General features: G+C 35.7%; 2 protein-coding genes across 2 annotated transcripts in view; one reads left to right on the top strand and one right to left on the bottom strand.

Annotated features, from left to right (window-relative positions):
• Positions 1 to 3,106: 3,106 nt before the first annotated feature.
• LOC137404398 (endoribonuclease LACTB2-like) lies at positions 3,107 to 16,772 on the top strand. Its single transcript, XM_068090597.1, has 7 exons — positions 3,107 to 3,292; positions 8,745 to 8,842; positions 9,553 to 9,692; positions 10,933 to 11,041; positions 13,041 to 13,136; positions 14,644 to 14,765; positions 16,574 to 16,772. The coding sequence occupies exons 1-7, from the start codon at positions 3,132 to 3,134 to the stop codon at positions 16,736 to 16,738; spliced, it is 891 nt and encodes a 296-aa protein (XP_067946698.1). The 5' UTR covers positions 3,107 to 3,131; the 3' UTR covers positions 16,739 to 16,772.
• Positions 16,773 to 17,837: 1,065 nt separating this feature from the next.
• Positions 17,838 to 19,269, bottom strand: part of LOC137404309 (transcription initiation factor TFIID subunit 10-like) — a 43,384-nt gene continuing 41,952 nt past the window's right edge. Inside the window, exon 5 of the mRNA XM_068090499.1 lies at positions 17,838 to 18,040. Within this exon, the coding sequence (XP_067946600.1) occupies positions 17,951 to 18,040 (90 nt within the window). The 3' untranslated portion in view covers positions 17,838 to 17,950. The remainder of the gene's footprint in view (positions 18,041 to 19,269) is intronic.

Below are 19,269 nucleotides of genomic sequence, written 5' to 3'. Positions count from 1 at the left end.
CTTTGGCTATTTCTAGTAACCATGATAAATTTTTAAATAGTTTTATACCGAGAACCACTCGCAAACTTAGAATTTAACCATTTTTTACCAATTGATCCTGATGGTCTCCCCTTTTGCCTCGGGGCGGTCTAGAGGCTCTACTTTAACATGAAGATGAAGAAGTAATAAGTTGAATAACATCGTTTTTGGCTGATAGAACACTGGTAGTTGAGATTGGGGCATGACTTCGGTTGGTATGTTTGCCATTTTCGAAGTGCCGCAGGGTACAGTTCTTATTTGTTGTTTTACTTTTTTCAATGACTTACCAGAGATCATTAATTCTCAGTGTACACTGGTGATGCTCTAGTGTATCCTACACAAAACAAAGCAACCATGCTGCAACAAGATTTTTATTATTTTGAATCTTGAGCTAAACTTTAACAGATGAAATTTAATCCACAAAAGTGTTACCATCTGTTTGCTGGCAAGTCACCCCTGTTGACTAATACAACAATTCTATCAAGCTATTTGGTCAACGTTTTCAAAGTGTGACTTTTGATTCTTATCTTTAGTTAGAGTTGCAGAAGTATTTGAAATTTACTAAACATATTTGTAAAATTGAATCTGAGGAAAGCAATTAATTGGCGTGTTTAGGAGGGTTCTTAGAGAAGCAGATCAAAAGGCAAGAAAAGTTGTTTATACTGAACTGGTTAGACCTGGTCTTGAGTGTTGCTGCATGGTTTGGGACCTTTACCTAAAAAGGATACTGACTTGCTAGAGCGAACTCAAAATGCTGCAATAAGATTCGTATTTAGACAAAAAGATGGGGTTAGTTTTACTGAGACAAGAGATATTTTGAATTAAATTTTGAAAATTAATTTAAAGACAAATTAATTTTTTGAATCCTTGAAACAGAGATGAGTTAAACTTTGTCATATTGTTTTTAGTAAAATTCTGACTGGTGATATTGACATTAATGTAGAAGTTAGGGTTACAGAGAATAATTTGTCAGAGGAAGTTAAGCCTCCTGCATTCTCAACTTGTTTTAGGCACTACTATCTACCTTTGATTACAACTCACCAGCTTAAATGCTTTTTCTGGCCTCGTACTGTATGACACCTACATACCAAGGTCCAGCAAATATTGAGAATAAAATGAGTTCTGCTGCAATTTTCACCTCCTCGGATGGTCTTTTGCGGAAACTTTTAAACTGAGCTGAGCTTAGTCTTTGGGGTTCTTTGGGCACCACTTTGCAAAAACAGGGTGACTGTTATGGCCTGTCGACGATGATTGTTAGATTATCTATTTTAGTTTGGAAGGGTGTTCTACAATCAGGAACTTACCAAGCTTTTATCACTTCATATAATAAGCCTTAATAAACAGGGCTCCACTTATAATTGAATAAGTCATTCTTATAACTACATAAACATCAACTAAAATCAATTTCTAATACTAATTGTAGGCTTTAAAACTTAAAACTATGACAATATTCAAACACAGCAAGGTTATTGTGAAAATATGAAGGCTCTTAGAAAATTTTAGTCATCGGGAAAAAAAACAGGAGTTAAATGCAGTTGTTGGTTCAATTTAGATATGCTCTTCTGAAATAACGCTTAGAGTTAAATGGGAGTGCCATAGTGTTTGCAGATATGCAAGCTGGTTTGGTAATTATGTTTGTCAGCTCTAATTGAAAATATGTAGCTCATGTTTAACAAGAGCGCATCATACATAAGCCAGTTTGTCTTTAATTTTCAATCTACATTTAATATTTTTGAAAGGCAAATTATGTACACAAAAACATAAAACTAAACACACATACCTACCCATATAAGTACTCTAGCATGTAATTGTTTTGAGAGTGCAAGTAATTTTATGCTGCATCAGACCTCAAGAGTTGGAACCGAGGTAAAGTGATTAGGGTCAGACAGAAGTCATACATAAAATTACAAAGATTTAGGTTCCTGATTTAACGAAATTAGCTAACCAATAGGAATGCAAGATATTTTCAGATGTACTCATCTTATCAGAAAAACAATCCTTAGATTCATCAAAGTAGATTAATAAGTGAATAGCAGTGTAATAAAGTGTAGTGTACTACTAGTGTACTAAAGGATTATTGAGGGCTGTTTCTATGCTTGTAAAAGGTGATCATATTGAAGCTACCCACTTCATCCGTCAGTTTCCTACCAACAATTTCTTAAAATACAGTAGATGCTCCTACAACATAAATAATCCGTTCCAGGAACGCTTTTGCTTTAGGGGTTTCACGTTATAAGAACATTAAAATACATGTAAATTGTCTAATCCATTCTAAGATCTCTTCAAACTCACCCCTTTGGCCATACAAAAAGGAAAAATTAGACTTAATTTTTCAATTTGTTGGCTGTACCATAGGTGCAATATTATTGGTTTGCGTCGACAACTTTTCTCCTTTTTCTGATCAATCTAACTTGTTTCATAGACCACGATTGCGGTAATTCTACAATGAGTTGATGGGAAACACATCTTCAATGTTCATTTACAACGATTTGCTTATTTTTGTAAACACTAAAGTCTATTCTGCAAAGTGAAAATAATAAAAAATATTTTATAAGTCTGCAATTAAGCAAAACAACAAAGTATTTTACAAAAAGCGGTACTACCTGTTTATTATCTATCTGTACACAGGGGTCAAGGTTAGGATAAAAGAACTTTTGACAATATTCCAACTCAGGACATTTAAATTGGTGGACCAACGTTGTAACACCTGCACCAATCGATTGCGTTCAAGTATTCATCAATAACTGCAGCTTTCTATTCTCTGTTTTGTCGACACATCTGATGATTGACACAATTAACTAGAATGTCCTGGATGTCGTATATATATATAATAGATATAATGCTATACGCACGTCATTTTTCTCTCGCAAGTGCAGCGAGATAGATTAACATTCAAATTGAATTAGTGAACTCACCCGACTTGACACTTTACATTAAATAGAATTTTCTATGTAGTACGAAGAAAAACCTTCACATAAATTCTTGAGGTTATCTGGAATTTAGATAATAGGAGGTTTACGTTATAGGAGCGTCTACTGTAGTTGTCTTTTAGGGAATTGACTATTGACTCAATACATCTTTAGAAATAGAACAGTTGAAAGATATCTGGTAGGATGGGTCCTCCTCTAACACCCCTAGACAAGATCCGCTATCTCTCCAAACGGGTCATATGTATCCTTGGCTGCAACCCATCACCAATGACCCTCCTTGGTACCAATACCTATCTCGTCGGCTCCGGTAGGGAGCGCATCCTCATTGACACTGGAAATCCTAAGTGAGTAGATGAAATAGCATGTGTATCACTTAGGCTTGTTGTTAACAAGCTATAATGTTGCTTTAGATGTCAGCCTTTGTGATGATTCTCAAAGCAAAAACTTTTCAGTTAGGGTTTGTCAAACTTATGATTTTAAAACTCTGATCATAAACCGTAAGTCTTAAAAAGTATTGAAGTCAAAAGTAGTCAAATACAGAATTTTGTTATTTACCCGAATTGCACTTACAGTATAAAGGCCGTAATAAAACAGATGATCCATTGAAGTGGTAATTGTGCTCTCATGTAATTTTGGTCTTTGAATTTAGACTTCAATGTTTGTTCCTTAAAGTTAGCAAGTACTATCGGTAAGCTCCGCTTTGCCCAGGATTTTCTCATTTTTAATATGATAGCCCGCAGCACATGTGTAGATTTTTAACACAAATTGCAACAGTACTTTCATGATTACAATCCGTAAATGCATTCATTGAAGGTAATTGCTCTTAATGATGCAAGAGTACATTTTTGGGTTTCTAATCTGATTAGAGGCTGTATTTCTGGAACCTAATAGAGTTTTGAAACCAAATATTTATGGCGACTTGGCGGAAGACATATTGCATATGCAAGTGAAGCTTAGACGAAATGCATAGCGTTTACACAGACTGATAGACACACACAGAAAGAAGGATTTTTACATAGTTTTTATATAAATAGTATTCTTAATCGTCGTTCTCAGACTTATTCGCTAAACCTTTTCTCTAAAGTACAACAGACGCTCTGGTAGTATACAAGACAGTGTTCCACTAGCAGCTCTTTTAACACTTCGTCTTAATTGAGGGAATGTGAATGAGGTTGAGGTCGTCTAGTGGATGTCGTTTGTAATTGACTGCAGTGAGCTATCAAAGGGGCAATTGATTGTAGTGAGGCTATCAAAGGGGCAATAGATTGTAGTGAGACTATCGAAGGGGCAATAGATTGTAGTGAGACTATCGAAGGGGCAATAGATTGTAGTGAGACTATCGAAGGGGCAATAGATTGTAGTGAGACTATCGAAGGGGCAATTGATTGTAGTGAGACTATCGAAGGGGCAATTGATTGTAGTGAGGCTATCGAAGGGGCAATCAATTATAGTGAGACTATCGAAGGGGCAATAGATTGTAGTGAGACTATCGAAGGGGCAATAGATTGTAGTGAGACTATCGAAGGGGCAATAGATTGTAGTGAGACTATCGAAGGGGCAATAGATTGTAGTGAGACTATCGAAGGGGCAATTGATTGTAGTGAGACTATCGAAGGGGCAATAGATTGTAGTGAGGCTATCAAAGGGGCAATTGATTGTAGTGAGGCTATCAAAGGGGCAATAGATTGTAGTGAGACTATCGAAGGGGCAATAGATTGTAGTGAGACTATCGAAGGGGCAATAGATTGTAGTGAGACTATCGAAGGGGCAATAGATTGTAGTGAGACTATCGAAGGGGCAATTGATTATAGTGAGACTATCGAAGGGGCAATTGATAGTAGTGAGGCTATCGAAGGGGCAATCGATTATAGTGAGACTATCGAAGGGGCAATAGATTGTAGTGAGACTATCGAAGGGGCAATAGATTGTAGTGAGACTATCGAAGGGGCAATAGATTGTAGTGAGACTATCGAAGGGGCAATAGATTGTAGTGAGACTATCGAAGGGGCAATAGATTGTAGTGAGACTATCGAAGGGGCAATAGATTGTAGTGAGACTATCGAAGGGGGAATAGATTGTAGTGAGACTATCGAAGGGGAAATTGATTGTAGTGAGACTATCGAAAGGGCAATTGATTTGTAGTGAGTCTATCGAAGGGGCAATAGATTGTAGTGAGCTATCGAAGGGGCAGTTGATCATCGTGAGGCTATCGAAGGAGCAAGCGCAATGCTTTAGTTTGAATTGTAAAGGAATTTTTACAACTCATTTGTCAATTGATGAATCTTATAAAGGCTCCTTCCATGAATGTAAATGGTTGCTTATTAAAAGATGAGTGATGTTATGTTTGTTTGAAACGGCATTTGGTAGCTTCTATTGTGGCCATTTTTATTCGTTTATTAAATACAAAGTTATATTAATGCAGATTTGACTTAAATCTAAACTGTGAAACGTCCTTTTTAAATTTGTAATATATAAATAATCTAAAGAGATGATCAGTCGTTATAAATGGACAGCTCTTACCTCCAACCATCTGCCGCGTATATCCTACCCTTCCATTTTCATGTATCTAAGGTAAATTAATAAAGAAGCTTTTCTCGCTTTTTATAAATTTATCACACATACTTTTTGCATAAATTTAGTTTTACATTTAATTTTTATATGGTGTTATATCACGTATTTGTTTGTTGCTGCAAGTAATACTTGAAGCAGTCATCATTGAGTTTTTGGGTTGTGTAGCGAATTTGACACAATAAAAATATCCGATCTAAAATGTGATAACATGCAACTTCAGTTGTAAGTATGTGACTGTACATGTATATCCATTAATGTTGAATTCAGGAACTTTAAATGGCGCCATCTCCCGGGTCTAAAATATGACAGTTGTAAAATGTGACACAAGTGTAACTTACATTGTCAACATTTAACTGTATATCAATCTCCCTATGTTGGATTCATGAGCTTAAAATGAAGCAAGGTCTAACAATACTGCTGAAATAAGCTTTGTAGAATCACTTAACAGCTTTCTACTTTGTGAACCCATGTGGATTTGGCGTGACAATTAACTGAAAGTTGGGACATTTGGCTACATACAATCCATCGTTTTTTTATGTCATCAAGTCGTTTGCACATGCGCTCGTTCACGAAAAAGCCGCCATATTTGTAGAAAATGATCGTTTTTCTTTTATTTAACAGTACTTTTTGGTGTTGTTTTGATACTATAATAAAAAAATTGCAAAGCATCGGTTTCAAAAATTCATGCCAAAAGCTTCGTGTTTTTAACGATAAAATTGTCTATAAAGATGATTGACAATGATAAATTGACGTCACGAAAAAACGAAGGGTATGGTCTGAGTGTGGATTCCTGCCCGTAACAATTGCTTCACAGGAACACTGACTCAGCAGAGCTGTAGTAGCAAGTATTATAATCAGGAATAATGTTTATGATTCTCACGAGTAGCTTGTATTCTACTGAAAAATCATTTCTACTTGCGACACATAAAATCAGTGAACAGTGAATAATATCAGTGAAACGGGAAAAGAGACAACTCTTGTTTGTTCGGATTAAACTGGCTGGACCATGTCCTGATTTAAAAAAAGTTCCAGACAATGAAAATTGAGTATTGTCTAGCAAATAGATGCAAAATAATGTCCCGAATTCTTCCAGAACCACTTGTAAACACTGGCTAGGTGGGTGAAGAGCTGGCACGAAATTCACCCATCGCGTGCATCATCAGTCACGAGATGGCTTATTTGTCAAAGTTGTAATTCTTTGGATAGACACAGCCGCATCGGACAATCATCGAAACTCAGGCCTGTTCCGAGCAATCGAAAGTCTGGGGAAGTAAAGTCGAAAGAAGCAAGAGTCGGCTGCAGTTGTTGCTCATTGCAATAGTATCATAATTCTACAGCAAACTGCAACTTATGACCAATTGAAATTCCTGCTACAGTCTTAGAATTTTACTCATCTTTGTTAACAGTTTTGATATACCCTAGGACACTTATATTTCGCTAGTATTTAGTTTCGTGAGTAGCATACAGGGTAAAATTTTGATGCAACTTAATTTCGCAGCTCTGATGAGTGCGAAAATATAGTGATGGGAAAATAAATGCAGTGGAACAAACATAATTAGATTCCTCAGGTTCGGTTCACCGGTAAGAGAAAATTTTTCAATTTGGGACTAGTTTGTAATTGTGAACCGCAGGTAGAATTGTGTGGCCGAGATCGATAATGCAATTTGATCGCTTGCTGCCATTTGTTTCTTGGACTATCAATGAACAAAGCTATTTAATTCCGCGTTTTTGCTCGTTCGTTATGATAGTTTAGTTCCGCTCAGGAAATTTTCTCGAGAGGATGACTCCGCGAAAACGCGACAGTTAGATGAGGCGAATACATAAGTGTCCTAGAGTAATGAGATCATCACATCTTAGCTTGTTAGCATGCAAACAGTTTAATACTAATCGTAGTCTATAAATCTCAGTGCTTATCATATGTCTGTGGGTCGTGTGTCATTCGTATGTCCAGGTAGAACGATAAAGTTTTAGGAACGAAAAATCTAGTTTGCACTAGATTTAAACTCGAAATCTTTAGGTCTGCAGATAGGCGTACTAAACCAATACACTGCATATCTAACTGGCCATAACGATGAATAATTGTGAGCATACTTATGTGTCCGTTGATTTTTAATGGCTTCTCACTTCAGCTAGCATGCTAGAAAATCATGGTTGGGTGAGAAATCATAACGCAATATTTTTCCTAACGCTAGCATAAGTTACAATGACGACTCTTATTATACTTTATTTGCTAGCTTAAGTTACTCACATTCGTTTGGTAAGGAAACTGGGAAAATTATAGATCCTATTGGAAAAGCGCTGTTTCCTGTTACAATAAAATTTAGTCGGCTCGCTGAAAACATAGAAACCCAAACTGATGTTATTTGCGTGTTTGCACTGAAGTTCCATCCATCTACATGTAGTACCGTCTAATAGTCTCCTACTATATCCAGTTCTACCATCCAACTAAATCTTTCCAGTATCCATGAATGTATATACTCCGGACCATAGGGCTCGTTAGCTATAGTTAGGCTATAGTTGCGGTGTAGTATACTTTTAATTTTGTTAGAGAGATAGAATAATAAATGTTGTTGCTTCTTCACTCATCATCCCCACTTTCTTTCTCTTAAACTCAACCCTTTGCTTCGGAGTCCCTGGTTGGTTGCAGGGAAGGTGCATTAGTTTATAATCATTGTCAACACAACACGCAGTATCTACATGTATGTAACAATGACAGCACAAAAAATCAGTGAGTCAAACCGGATACTCACTCAATCGGAAACATCGCTTTTCCAATCGGATCTATAATTTTCCAGGAAACAGCCAATTAAAAATAAATTTTCTATGCAAAAGGATTTTGATTACCCGTACAACTCATTCACGTCATTCACATTCAAGTCATTCACCTAGTGGATTATAAAGACAAATTATATTATCTCTTGATTTTCATGGCTTTGGTATGCAGTTTGTGTGATGGTTGTACCTTGCTAAGCCTATTATGAATGCTGACTTTACTGGAGCCCTTTTGACCCCATCAGTTTGTGGTGCACGTTTGACATCACCTGAAGTTGAGCAAAATGCTATTTGCAAATTCCTCACATGTTTTATAGGTGTAATAATGGTCACTGTGTATGATGAGGTTCAAGCTCTCTTTAAAGCTGTGAAAGCTTAGAAGGGATTTCTGGTGTTATTATGTAATGAATGTTGCAAATCTACACGTTGCAAACTATAACTTTTTGCATACAGTATCCAGGAATACCAGCAGCTTCTTAACAAGGTCCTGGATGATACTAAGTCTGTAATTTCAAAGATTATTGTCACCCATTTTCATCACGACCATATCGGTGAGTATAATTATCTGTCTTGATATTGCATTATGTTAGTACCAAAGCCTAGTTCTCATAGATCAACTAAACCCTTGCGGGTGCTAGAGACGATATTGTGGTTTGTCTAGATAACCATTCTCATTGCTCGCATGCTCATCAGCTCTTTTTCGTTAGAGACAATAAATTTAACAGTTTATCACGTTCACAGTTTTTAAGTTGTAATTTTCATTTGGTAACACAAGTTTAATTCGTATGCAGCCTTGACTGACAATTGGCTCGTTGATTGATACTGCAGAATATACGCTTTTAATGGTTTATCAGACTTTAATGTATATTGAAAGCCCGCACTTAGGGGCCAATGTGGACCAAAAAACCGAATTTATGGCTCAGATGTGCAAGTAGCTTACTTTTTAAGTCTGCTTCGCTCGAGGCCTTTGAAAATAAATTCGCACAATTATAAATATTTGTGATTTGTGATTTATTTTCATCAACAAAATTAGTTGAGCAAAAGAAAAAATCTGGAGGAATAATGAAGCCCATAATACGCAATAGCATAGCTAGTCGTGGCGTTGGGCTTGTAGATAATACATAATCTTTTTTACTTTCAACCATAAAGTTTTTATTTTCAGTGAATAATATCCATTCGTTCATAGTTTCCAAATTATCTAAGGCCAGAGTTGCTTTTTTATTTTCTGCTTTCATTTTTATTTTGAGGACTGCTGTCACAGGTGGTTTGGCAGATGTGAGGAGGTTGTGCAATGCTAATATTCCTGCCTATAAGATGGACTTCATGTCTGCAGCAGAGCGCTCTAAGCTGGGGGAGTATCAAAGTGAAGTTGAACTCATAGAGGACAATCATACTTTTGAGGTTGGTGCTGTAGGCGTCCCTTAAGCCTTAGATCCTGCAATTAGTTTATGTTACAATGCTATTTGTTTTTAATATTGTTATACTGTCACTCACCATGGTCTCCCCTAGATAGAAGAGGAAACCTGATCCCTTGTTTAAAAAAAGCCCTCTATATATACACACTCACTGCAAAGCCGAGAAGCTTACGACATCAAATAATTTCATTTTAGAGTTGTAGCCCATTAAAGCCAATGTGGTATCTTTGACCCAAATTTCTACAAAATAGTCGGGCGCACAAGAGACGTCTGCGTACACAACAAGTACAAGGTTGTGTATTTGGATATTGATGTGTCTGATAGATTTTGGGTAAAGTAATGTTGTCGGCTTTATTTTTTGTGTTTAAATGAAGGTAATTATTTTGAATTTTTTTAGTTTGATTTAAATAAGCTCATATACATTATGTAGCTTCCATTTTTATGTGTATTAAATTAACTTAAGTTTTGAACACAATACTTTGGAGACTATGAAGTTGTCTTTTCCTAGCGCAGTCAATCATTGCTCGCTGTTTTGTCGATGAAACACATTAAGATATATTTGTAACCGCTGTTTGCTGCAATTAATTTGTTTCGAAGCACCAACCTTACGTTTTCTAAAACAGTTTACAAATTAAAATTAAAGTTAATGCTGCCATTTACTGTCTGCTAAAACTTTACTCATGTGGCTAACAGTTTTTCTCTTTTGTTTTAATTTAGTTTTTGGGGATACAATATTAAAGTAACACAATTTTGCAATATTCTTGCGCCTAAAAATGAACTTCCTAAATTGGTTCCCCGATTACTCATTCTGCCGTAATCTTTGTATAACATTATTTATTACATGGCGTTCTATAGATCATTAGGGGTGCCAATAAAGCGAAGAGAGTAAGAATGTGTACAATTATTCTAATATGTTGTTAGGTGGACAATTTGTCCAAATGTAACAGTGTCGGGCTGACAAGCAGAGTTTCACAGGTTCGAATCCTGTATGATGCAATCCTTTTTACAATGCAATCTTCAGCCATGACCTCAGATGGACACTGTTTTTATTACGATCAAATCTCTAGCCATGTATTGTAGAATGTTCTCACATTGAGAAGACAACTTCTAAAGCTGATTTCTAACGTATTTTTGTAACGCAGATATAACAATACAGTTCAATTATTTATCTATACTGAAATATAGAAAGCTGATCGGTCTTTATTAATTTATAACCTCTTTGATAGGTGAATGGTGCAACACTGAAAGCACGCCACAACCCTGGACACACAAGTGATCACATGGTTCTTTGGCTAGAGGAAGAGAAGGCTCTTTTCTCTGCTGACTCTGTTTTAGGTACTCTAGCAATATTGCATAGATGGTACTATGTAAGATAACAGGCCTCTTTCGAAGACACGCGCGCCATTTGCCAGTAAAAAAGTTATATTCTTTATTTTCCTTCCGAAGTGCCTATTCATTCATTTCTTTCTAATTCTTTTTTAGACATTCTCATCAATTTGAATCAACTTAAATTTCTATCATTCTCTTACACTCTATTACTCTGAAATATACTTACATCTTTCCATAAACACCCTCGCATTCATCATCATAATCTACGTGTTAACTCATGTGTATGTCCTGTGTTTATGGAAAGATGTAAGCATATTTCAGAGTAATAGAGTGTAAGAGAATGATAGAAATTTAAGTTGATTCAAATTGATGAGAATGTCTAAAAAAGAATTAGAAAGAAATGAATGAATAGGCACTTCAGAAGGAAAATAAATATAACTTTTTCACTGGCAAATCGCAAAAGGCGCACCAGTTTTCAATAAGGCCTCCATGCATTCAGCATAGCTAGACATATTTTTTGCGTGTCCAAATTATTAGACATATTTGTGATGCGTGAAACATGTTGGTATGACAATCATTCCATAATGGTTTCGCGTGTGAGCAGTTCAGAAAATTTTAGTATGCTGGTTGCCACAGTGATGCATTATAAACTTAAACATATAAAACAATTATCGGTTTTTTGTGTTTTTGTGGTGTGGTGGGAAATGGTGAAGATAATTGTAGAGATTGTAAACAAATGCATGACTTCAACAAAGCTTTTTTTGTCAGAAAAATTACTTTTTTGAGCTCAGAGGCGTCAAGTAAGAAAGGGTTTTCTTAAGCTGTCTGCACATGGTTTGAGAATCTTTCTTGCTTTTTAGCCGAATTCTGTTCTGTATCCACTCACATGTTCACATTGGTTACCATTTTCCAGCACTAGATAACTACAGAAGGAAAAATGCATTTGCTGAGGATAATTTTTAGGATTTTTTTGGTTTAGCAGAGAATAAAAAAACAAATAAAATAAACTTTAATAGCGGATTTATGCAGGAACAGGAAATGAAGTTGTTTATTTCACGCATAGACAGCAGGGCACACAAAAAACATGTCAGGAGTAGACAATTTCAAAATAAACAAACTGGAAGTAGGCCTACAGTTACAGTTTACATGCACAATTCTACAAACTAGATGCATATTACATAAACACTATCATTTTGTTTAGGATGAGCTGCTTGAGTAACTAACTTGGTCATACATTTTCATTTCTGGCGTAAACGTTTCATGCGTGAATGGATGCCAGTTTGGAGCAAGCTTTAAAAATAAACTTTCTTATTGCTATTTACTAAAATTTGAATTAGCAAAATTTAAAAAAAGTACAATTTTTGTTAAAAATTATACAAAAATTATTTGTATTCATATACATGTAAGTTTCTGCTTCTGTAATTCTATAGCAATCTCAAGTGATGACCAATGATAACCAGCATTACATGCGCTATCTTTCCTTTCATCCTTCATCGTTACACCGGAACGCAGCTCAAAGCGGTATTTAATAGTTTGCAATTCAGACCTCAAAAATGGACTGGTTTGAAGTTTTTTCTCAGCTGTCTTGTTCCTGTTGCAATAGGACCACAATTTTTTCTGTTTGATAGTTTTAAAGTTAAATTGCCGCTGTGTCAAATTAGTCTTTTTTGGCTATAGAAAAGTGACTGTCATAGAAGAGTGATTGTCATAGAAGAGTGGTTTACTGAAAATTAAAAACGAGCGAACTGAAGTTTTGTTGATTATAAAGAATCTGATTGGCCGATAATTACAAATTATTGTGCATGGCTGACATATTTAGCTAAATCTTTTTGATTGTTCCCTGGTATACATTCAGCTGTAAACATCAGACATATGAGATCTGCTCCAGCCAGGCATTTTAGCCGCTTGACTGGCTGTAATTATCCCTGACTGGGACTTGAAAGCAGGTTTTTTAAGCAGTTAAAACTTCACTCTATTTTTTCCCGCCCACATGGGTGCGTTGCAGGAGAAGGAACCACCATGTTTACCAACCTGTCACATTACATGAAGTCTCTACAGCAGATAAAGGATATGAAACCTGAGGTTATTTATCCTGGTCATGGTTGGTATTCATTTCTAATAGATGCTTCATTCAATGCTTCAACGTAGTAAATCTTAGCGTGCTACGTAAATCTTATATGGTGAAATATAGTATGTATATGTATATATAGTGCAATATATAGCTTATGGTGAAATATAGTATATATATGTATATATAGTGCAATATATAGCTTATGGTGAAATATAGTATATATATGTATATATAGTGCAATATATAGCTTATGGTGAAATATAGTATATATATATATGTATATATAGTGCAATATATAGCTTATGGTGAATTATAGTATATATATGTATATAGAGTGCAATATATAGCTTATGGTGAATTATAGTATATATATGTATATAGAGTGCAATATATAGCTTATGGTGAAATATAGTATATATATGTATATATAGTGCAATATATAGCTTATGGTGAAATATAGTATATATATATGTATATATAGTGCAATATATAGCTTATGGTGAAATATAGTTTCACCATATGCTTGGTGAAACTATGGCTTTTGGGGCACTTTTGCATTCCTTACACGTTCCCCAGGTCTCATCATCAAAGGACATTTGTTGACCCCCTACTACAGGTTGACATCGCGTAAATGCACCCGCCTTCTGAACACTCGTCTATTAGATATTATTTCGGAGCTAGTGTGTTTTTCAAGCTCAACATGATAACGATATTAGTGATTAAAATCTTTGATCATTAGAGCAAAAGTATTCGATAAAAATTGGTGGCTGTACAAGTCTTTTTGTCTTGCAAAAAATCTAATATTTTAAAGAAATAGTTCACTGTAGTAAAATGAAATGTGTGGCAGGAGTAATGAGCGTTTGCAGATAAACTGAAACTGTAGGATGAAATTGTTAACATAAAATTATCGATACAAACACATACAATTACAAAATCTGATTACATTTTGGCTGTGTTTGCAAATGACATGCCAGTAGCTATGACAGCAGTAATAAATCCGTGTCAGGCTGGGATTTCCTATCGGCTGATATTATTCAAGCAAAGAACGTTGCTCATGTACTTTTTTCGAGGCTATTAAAATATTTGTGAACAAATAAATGAAATTTTAATTCTGCAAATGCAACAGCATCCAAACGATGTCTTTGAGACTTTTTATATTATGTTGTGGTATGCTTATGGAATCTGAACATGACCTGAGTGTCATAATTCCTATTTGGACTTATTTATTACATAGAGATATGCAATAGACATACTGTACAAAACCTCTACCTAAACACCACCATCTTTAAAAGAACCCCACTATAGGAGAAGGGTTTAGAAATACAACCCTATGCCATTTAAATAGAGGTTTTACGGCACTGTCAATTAGTATGCTCAAACTTGTTGGGCGTAAATTCTTCAGTGTTTAATGTTTTTACTATTTGCTATGCAGGAAGTGGAGAGACATCTTTTTGTTAAGGATGTCATTTCTGATCGATATGACATTTTTCACTTTTAATACAAACCTTTAACACAAGGTGTATAAATGTGTTTCCAGGTCCTGTGGTGAGGAATCCAGCAGAGCATGTGGACTATTATATCAGTCACAGGCAAGAGAGGGAAGATCAAATAGTTGCTTTACTTAAGGAAACACCACGTTCTGCTAAAAGTATTGTGAAGGTACATGCATACCCAATTTGTGTTAAAGATCCGAGGTTGTGTATAAATCGCTGTTGTAGTCTGGTTTAGAACCACTCGGAGATGATGCCCTGTATATGACCTCTTCTGTGTGCTGTTGAAAGTTTCCATACCTACACTAATATAATTCAGTCCAGCGCTTCACTGTTGGGCAAGTCATCAAGTTGCCAGTGTGCTGCCATTTATAGTAACGGGTATGTTGGCAGTTCCGTGCATATTGGGAGATTATCATCATTTGTATCATTATCTGCACAATTATTGCTTAAAGCATTAAGGTGGTCCAGTGGTGCAGTTGGTAAAGAACTTGCCTTGAAAGCTTTGGTACCTGAGTTCAATTTCAGTGCGAAGCATCTTTTTTTTAGCACTCCAAGCTTGGCTTCAGATAGATAGGGCTCTTATCATAATCAAGATTTAATGAGATCAGTTTGTAAAAGGTTGACTTTTAGTTGACCTTGAAATGGTTTTGTTTGCTGCATGTGCTGATAATATCATCTACTACGCAAGTATGCATATCCTTGTGAGTATTAAAATTCCTGTCATATTCTGACATCTTGAACAACTAGCAAGCTTTCTGATTATAAATATTTTACTATATTTTTTAATTTATATTCAATTTATGTATATATAATGCGTATTTAATTTTATAATTTAGCCTACTGCGTTTTATGATCAGAAAGTCTTTTATATGACACTACGACAGCCTAGTATGCCGTGGGAGATCACCGGATGTAATAACTATGCGTATAATTATTTTGCAATGTCATAGGGAGGAGGATTGGTGCCATGGTTAAAGCGACTGTTGTTAGCGGTTAGAGTTGTGCTACCATGTTGAAGGCCACAGGTTTGAATCTTATCTGATGCAATCTTTTTTCCTCAAACTCCAACTGTGGCAACAAATGGATATGGCTCTTATTATTTTAAAGATATTTAAAAATCACTGCAGTTAGAATCTAAAATGGCAGCTAGAATTGTTTATCATATTCGTGACGTGTATCTTTGATAAAAGGGAAACTAACGAGGTCAGGCTTTAGGGTTGACATTCGCTGGGCTAGATAGACATTATTAATGTTCTGTGCACATATCCCCCACGTCCCTCTATAATAGTCATTGTGTACAGTAATGCAGTATCATTTTATTGCAGCGCAGCCGATCATTTATAGTCAAAGCTAGACATGGGAAGATAATTCCTTGCTTTGTATTAATTATAATATAAGAAAGTGCCCATTTTCTTCAATTTCTGCCACTCACACTAGTCTTCTTGGGATGCAAGATGTTAAAAGTTGATACCTATTGTTCAAGCACAGTAGAACCAAACTATGTCAAGAAAAACTGATTTACATAACTAATGTTTTGAAAAACTCTGGACATCATATATTGGCTGTTACTTTATATGTGGAGACGAATCCTCGCGCAGCTTTAAAGTCAAGTGTGGAAAAGTTCATATGGTGAGGTGATCATAAGTTGTTTGACTATAAATGTGCAGCAGCAATAACATTGCGTCATCACATAAAGTTATTGTGAGCAGCAATTGCTCGAAAATCAACTATTTTAGGCAGTTCAGATAAATGGATGCTCTTGTGTGACAATAACTGTGACGAACCGAAAATGTGAAACCTAGGTAATTATTAGTTTGCCATAAGCGTTAAACAAATTAAGCAATTGCTATAATGTATGTCAGAGTTATCTAATCTCATATAATGAGTAAAAACTAAGAGAATATAAATCCTAATTTCCCAATTGATTTGCTTTTGGTTTCAATAATGTTCAGAACATTTTTCTGTATCTAACAGGTGCTGTACAAAGACTACCCAGAAGCCGTACATGGCCATGCTGCTGACATAACGATTCTTCACCTTCGTAAGCTCCTCGATGACCAAAAGGTGACTTACAAGGATGAAGATGTGAACACAGCCACCTTATGGAAGTTGAGAGAGCCACATGCTGGCTCATCTTAATGAGATGCATGAAAGAAACATGTTTAGGCTTTAAACTCTGTGTCTTTATATCAGTAAATTAGTAAAATCAATTCCAATGATACCTATAACAATTTTAAATGCAAAATTGCTAATTGCTTAAGATCTATTTGCTAATTGCCTGAGATTGAATTGCTCGGCCCCAAGAGTCATGTCTCCCATTCTTAATGCCTGGTGTGAATATTTGCTACTACATCCATAGAAAAAACATTTTTAAGCCTCTAATTTTATGCTAACAACTTTCATTTGTTGTTCTCTACTGCTCTGTTAGGATTACCAGAGCCATATAGTTTCACAGAGTCTCGCGACCAACATCATGATCTCATCATGCTCCCATATCGGTCGCGACCGATATGGGAGCTCGCTCGTTTCCAAACAAACAGGCCGCGCCTACCATTTTTATATACATGTAAGTTTTAATGGAAAAGCCGCATCGTTAACCAACAAAAATTATTCCCATTGGCAGTCGCTTTAAAATTAATTGTTGTATTATACACTATTTGAAAGACGACAAAATTCCCTGCAAGAAACTACAAATTTTGTTGTTGTAAAAAGGTAAAAGTAAATGCAAAAAGTGAGATGTTGAGAGCGAGGTAAGAATATTCCATTAGAGATCAGTATGTTGTTCGGGAAACAAGCGTTTTTGTTTCTGGTTTTTGATGCGGGACTCTGTGAAACTATACGGCTCTGAGGATTACATAACTAAATAGATTGTTTTCGTGTAGATAAATTATTTTGGTCAGTTCACTTTTAATCATGCACATTATATATTAGGCTTCAATGATATCTACGCTTAATCAAGTCATGGCAATGTTTTCTCTGAAGACATGCTGCTCAGCACATTTTGTGTTATCATCTAAATACCCTGATTTGCAATATCAACAGTATGTCAATAAATGCTGTATCCATATTTATTTACATGTATTTTATGGTGAACTCTTGTTGTATTTTGCAGTAAATGAACCCAACAGAGAAGCAGGTAATTTTAAGTATTTATTAAAAACCAACATAAATCTCATCCGTATATATGCCAATAACCCGGTGTGTACAACAAGTAGCTCTTTGTAACTGCATATATGCTTATAATCTTAATGCTGAAAGAGCCAGTCTTGCTCCCTCAATCCTTTAATGTGTGTGCAAAGATCCGCCGCTCTCAACACTGATGAATAGATGGGTGAAATCATAGACAGAGATTCAAGTGAAGTACGGGGGTTTTCTCAAAGTTATTCCATATTCAGCGAGGGCTGGTGTCAGGTCCTCGACTGTCAAGGTTGTTTTCTTATCCTGCAAACATTAAATCTGTCTTATGATTGAAATACAGATATGATTGAAAAATGTATCTCCGATAAGGTTCGACTGTCTAAGACTTATTGAAAACAAAGATGAAAATGAATAAATATCATGGGTAGAGCTGATTAAACAGCAAGAGTGTTGATCATGTTCCAATTTTTCATACCGGTTGCAGTGATTGCAGAAGGAAATCATACTTCGACATATGAGCTTAATGCATTCCACGACCGAGCTCGTATGTCAAATCGATTCTTGCTATCTAAAATCCCTAAATACAAATGAATCCGTTCATACCCTTTGAATAAAGCATTTAAAACAGGATATTACAATGCAAAAAACATGTTTTTAATTGTTTTAATTCACCACCTACATTCATAAAGTAACAAATACCCATCTAGTGGTTATGATCTCCAATAACATGTAACATTATTATGTACTGTATGGAGTTCTTACATTCGAGAAAGACGGTATCGGCTAAAGGCTAGTTCACACTACCTCTGCATTGATGCTACAATACTTGGGTGATCGACGATGATAACAAAGTTCACACTGACACAAACCCATTGACTTTTGCATCAGCGAATACTCCGTAATGTAGTAGAAAGTAATCCTTTTTTTAATTTTTGCGAACAGCCCTGTTTGTTATCGCCGGCTCGAGTCAAATTGTAGTTCCGCAGCAATTGTCATAAACGGAATTAAATCATGCTATCCACAATCACAAATTACTATTGTCGAAATGGTGCACATTATACAAACTTTTAGCCAGCCTTTTCAATGCATCTTTAACAAATCGGATGAGAAAAACCGAACGATGCTTTTCTGGATGTCGGCCTCTCACATACTCAGCCACTTAGTGACCACATCAATAACCATCTCGTCTGCTCATATCTCAAGGCAAAAACTTGCTTGGTACTTTCTTCATATTTTACATTTCTGGCATATTGGTATACTCGTATGTCGAGTATGCCTGTACAGTCCAAATTTGACAAGTATTTGTTGCAGATACTTTGGTAATATTTTCTCGGACTATTTGTACTCGCGCACAAATGAAAGAACACAACATTGATCTCTAGGAGTTGCCCTACACCAAATTTTGCATCCTAGCGATAGCAGGAGCTCTGTAAGCAATACCATACTGTGCATGCTACTTGTAACAGCCTTGACTAGCAAAAGCCAAATCTTGTGTGTTGAGACAGTAACTGCTTCATTACAAGAAAAACTAA

Source organism: Watersipora subatra, chromosome 9, assembly GCF_963576615.1.
Source record: "Watersipora subatra chromosome 9, tzWatSuba1.1, whole genome shotgun sequence".
Classification (NCBI taxonomy): Eukaryota; Metazoa; Bryozoa; class Gymnolaemata; order Cheilostomatida; family Watersiporidae; genus Watersipora; species Watersipora subatra.
Note: the sequence above shows the minus strand (reverse complement) of the source record. Positions and strands in the feature narration are given on the sequence as shown.

Bases quoted from the DNA above. Each gene is read 5' to 3' on its own strand.
- LOC137404398 (XM_068090597.1), top strand. From the start codon at position 3,132: ATGGGTCCTCCTCTAACACCCCTAGACAAGATCCGCTATCTCTCCAAA. The intron at 3,293-8,744 runs GTGAGTAGATGA...TTTTGCATACAG, and splicing joins ATTGACACTGGAAATCCTAA to TATCCAGGAATACCAGCAGC. The intron at 11,042-13,040 runs GTACTCTAGCAA...GGTGCGTTGCAG, and splicing joins CTCTGCTGACTCTGTTTTAG to GAGAAGGAACCACCATGTTT.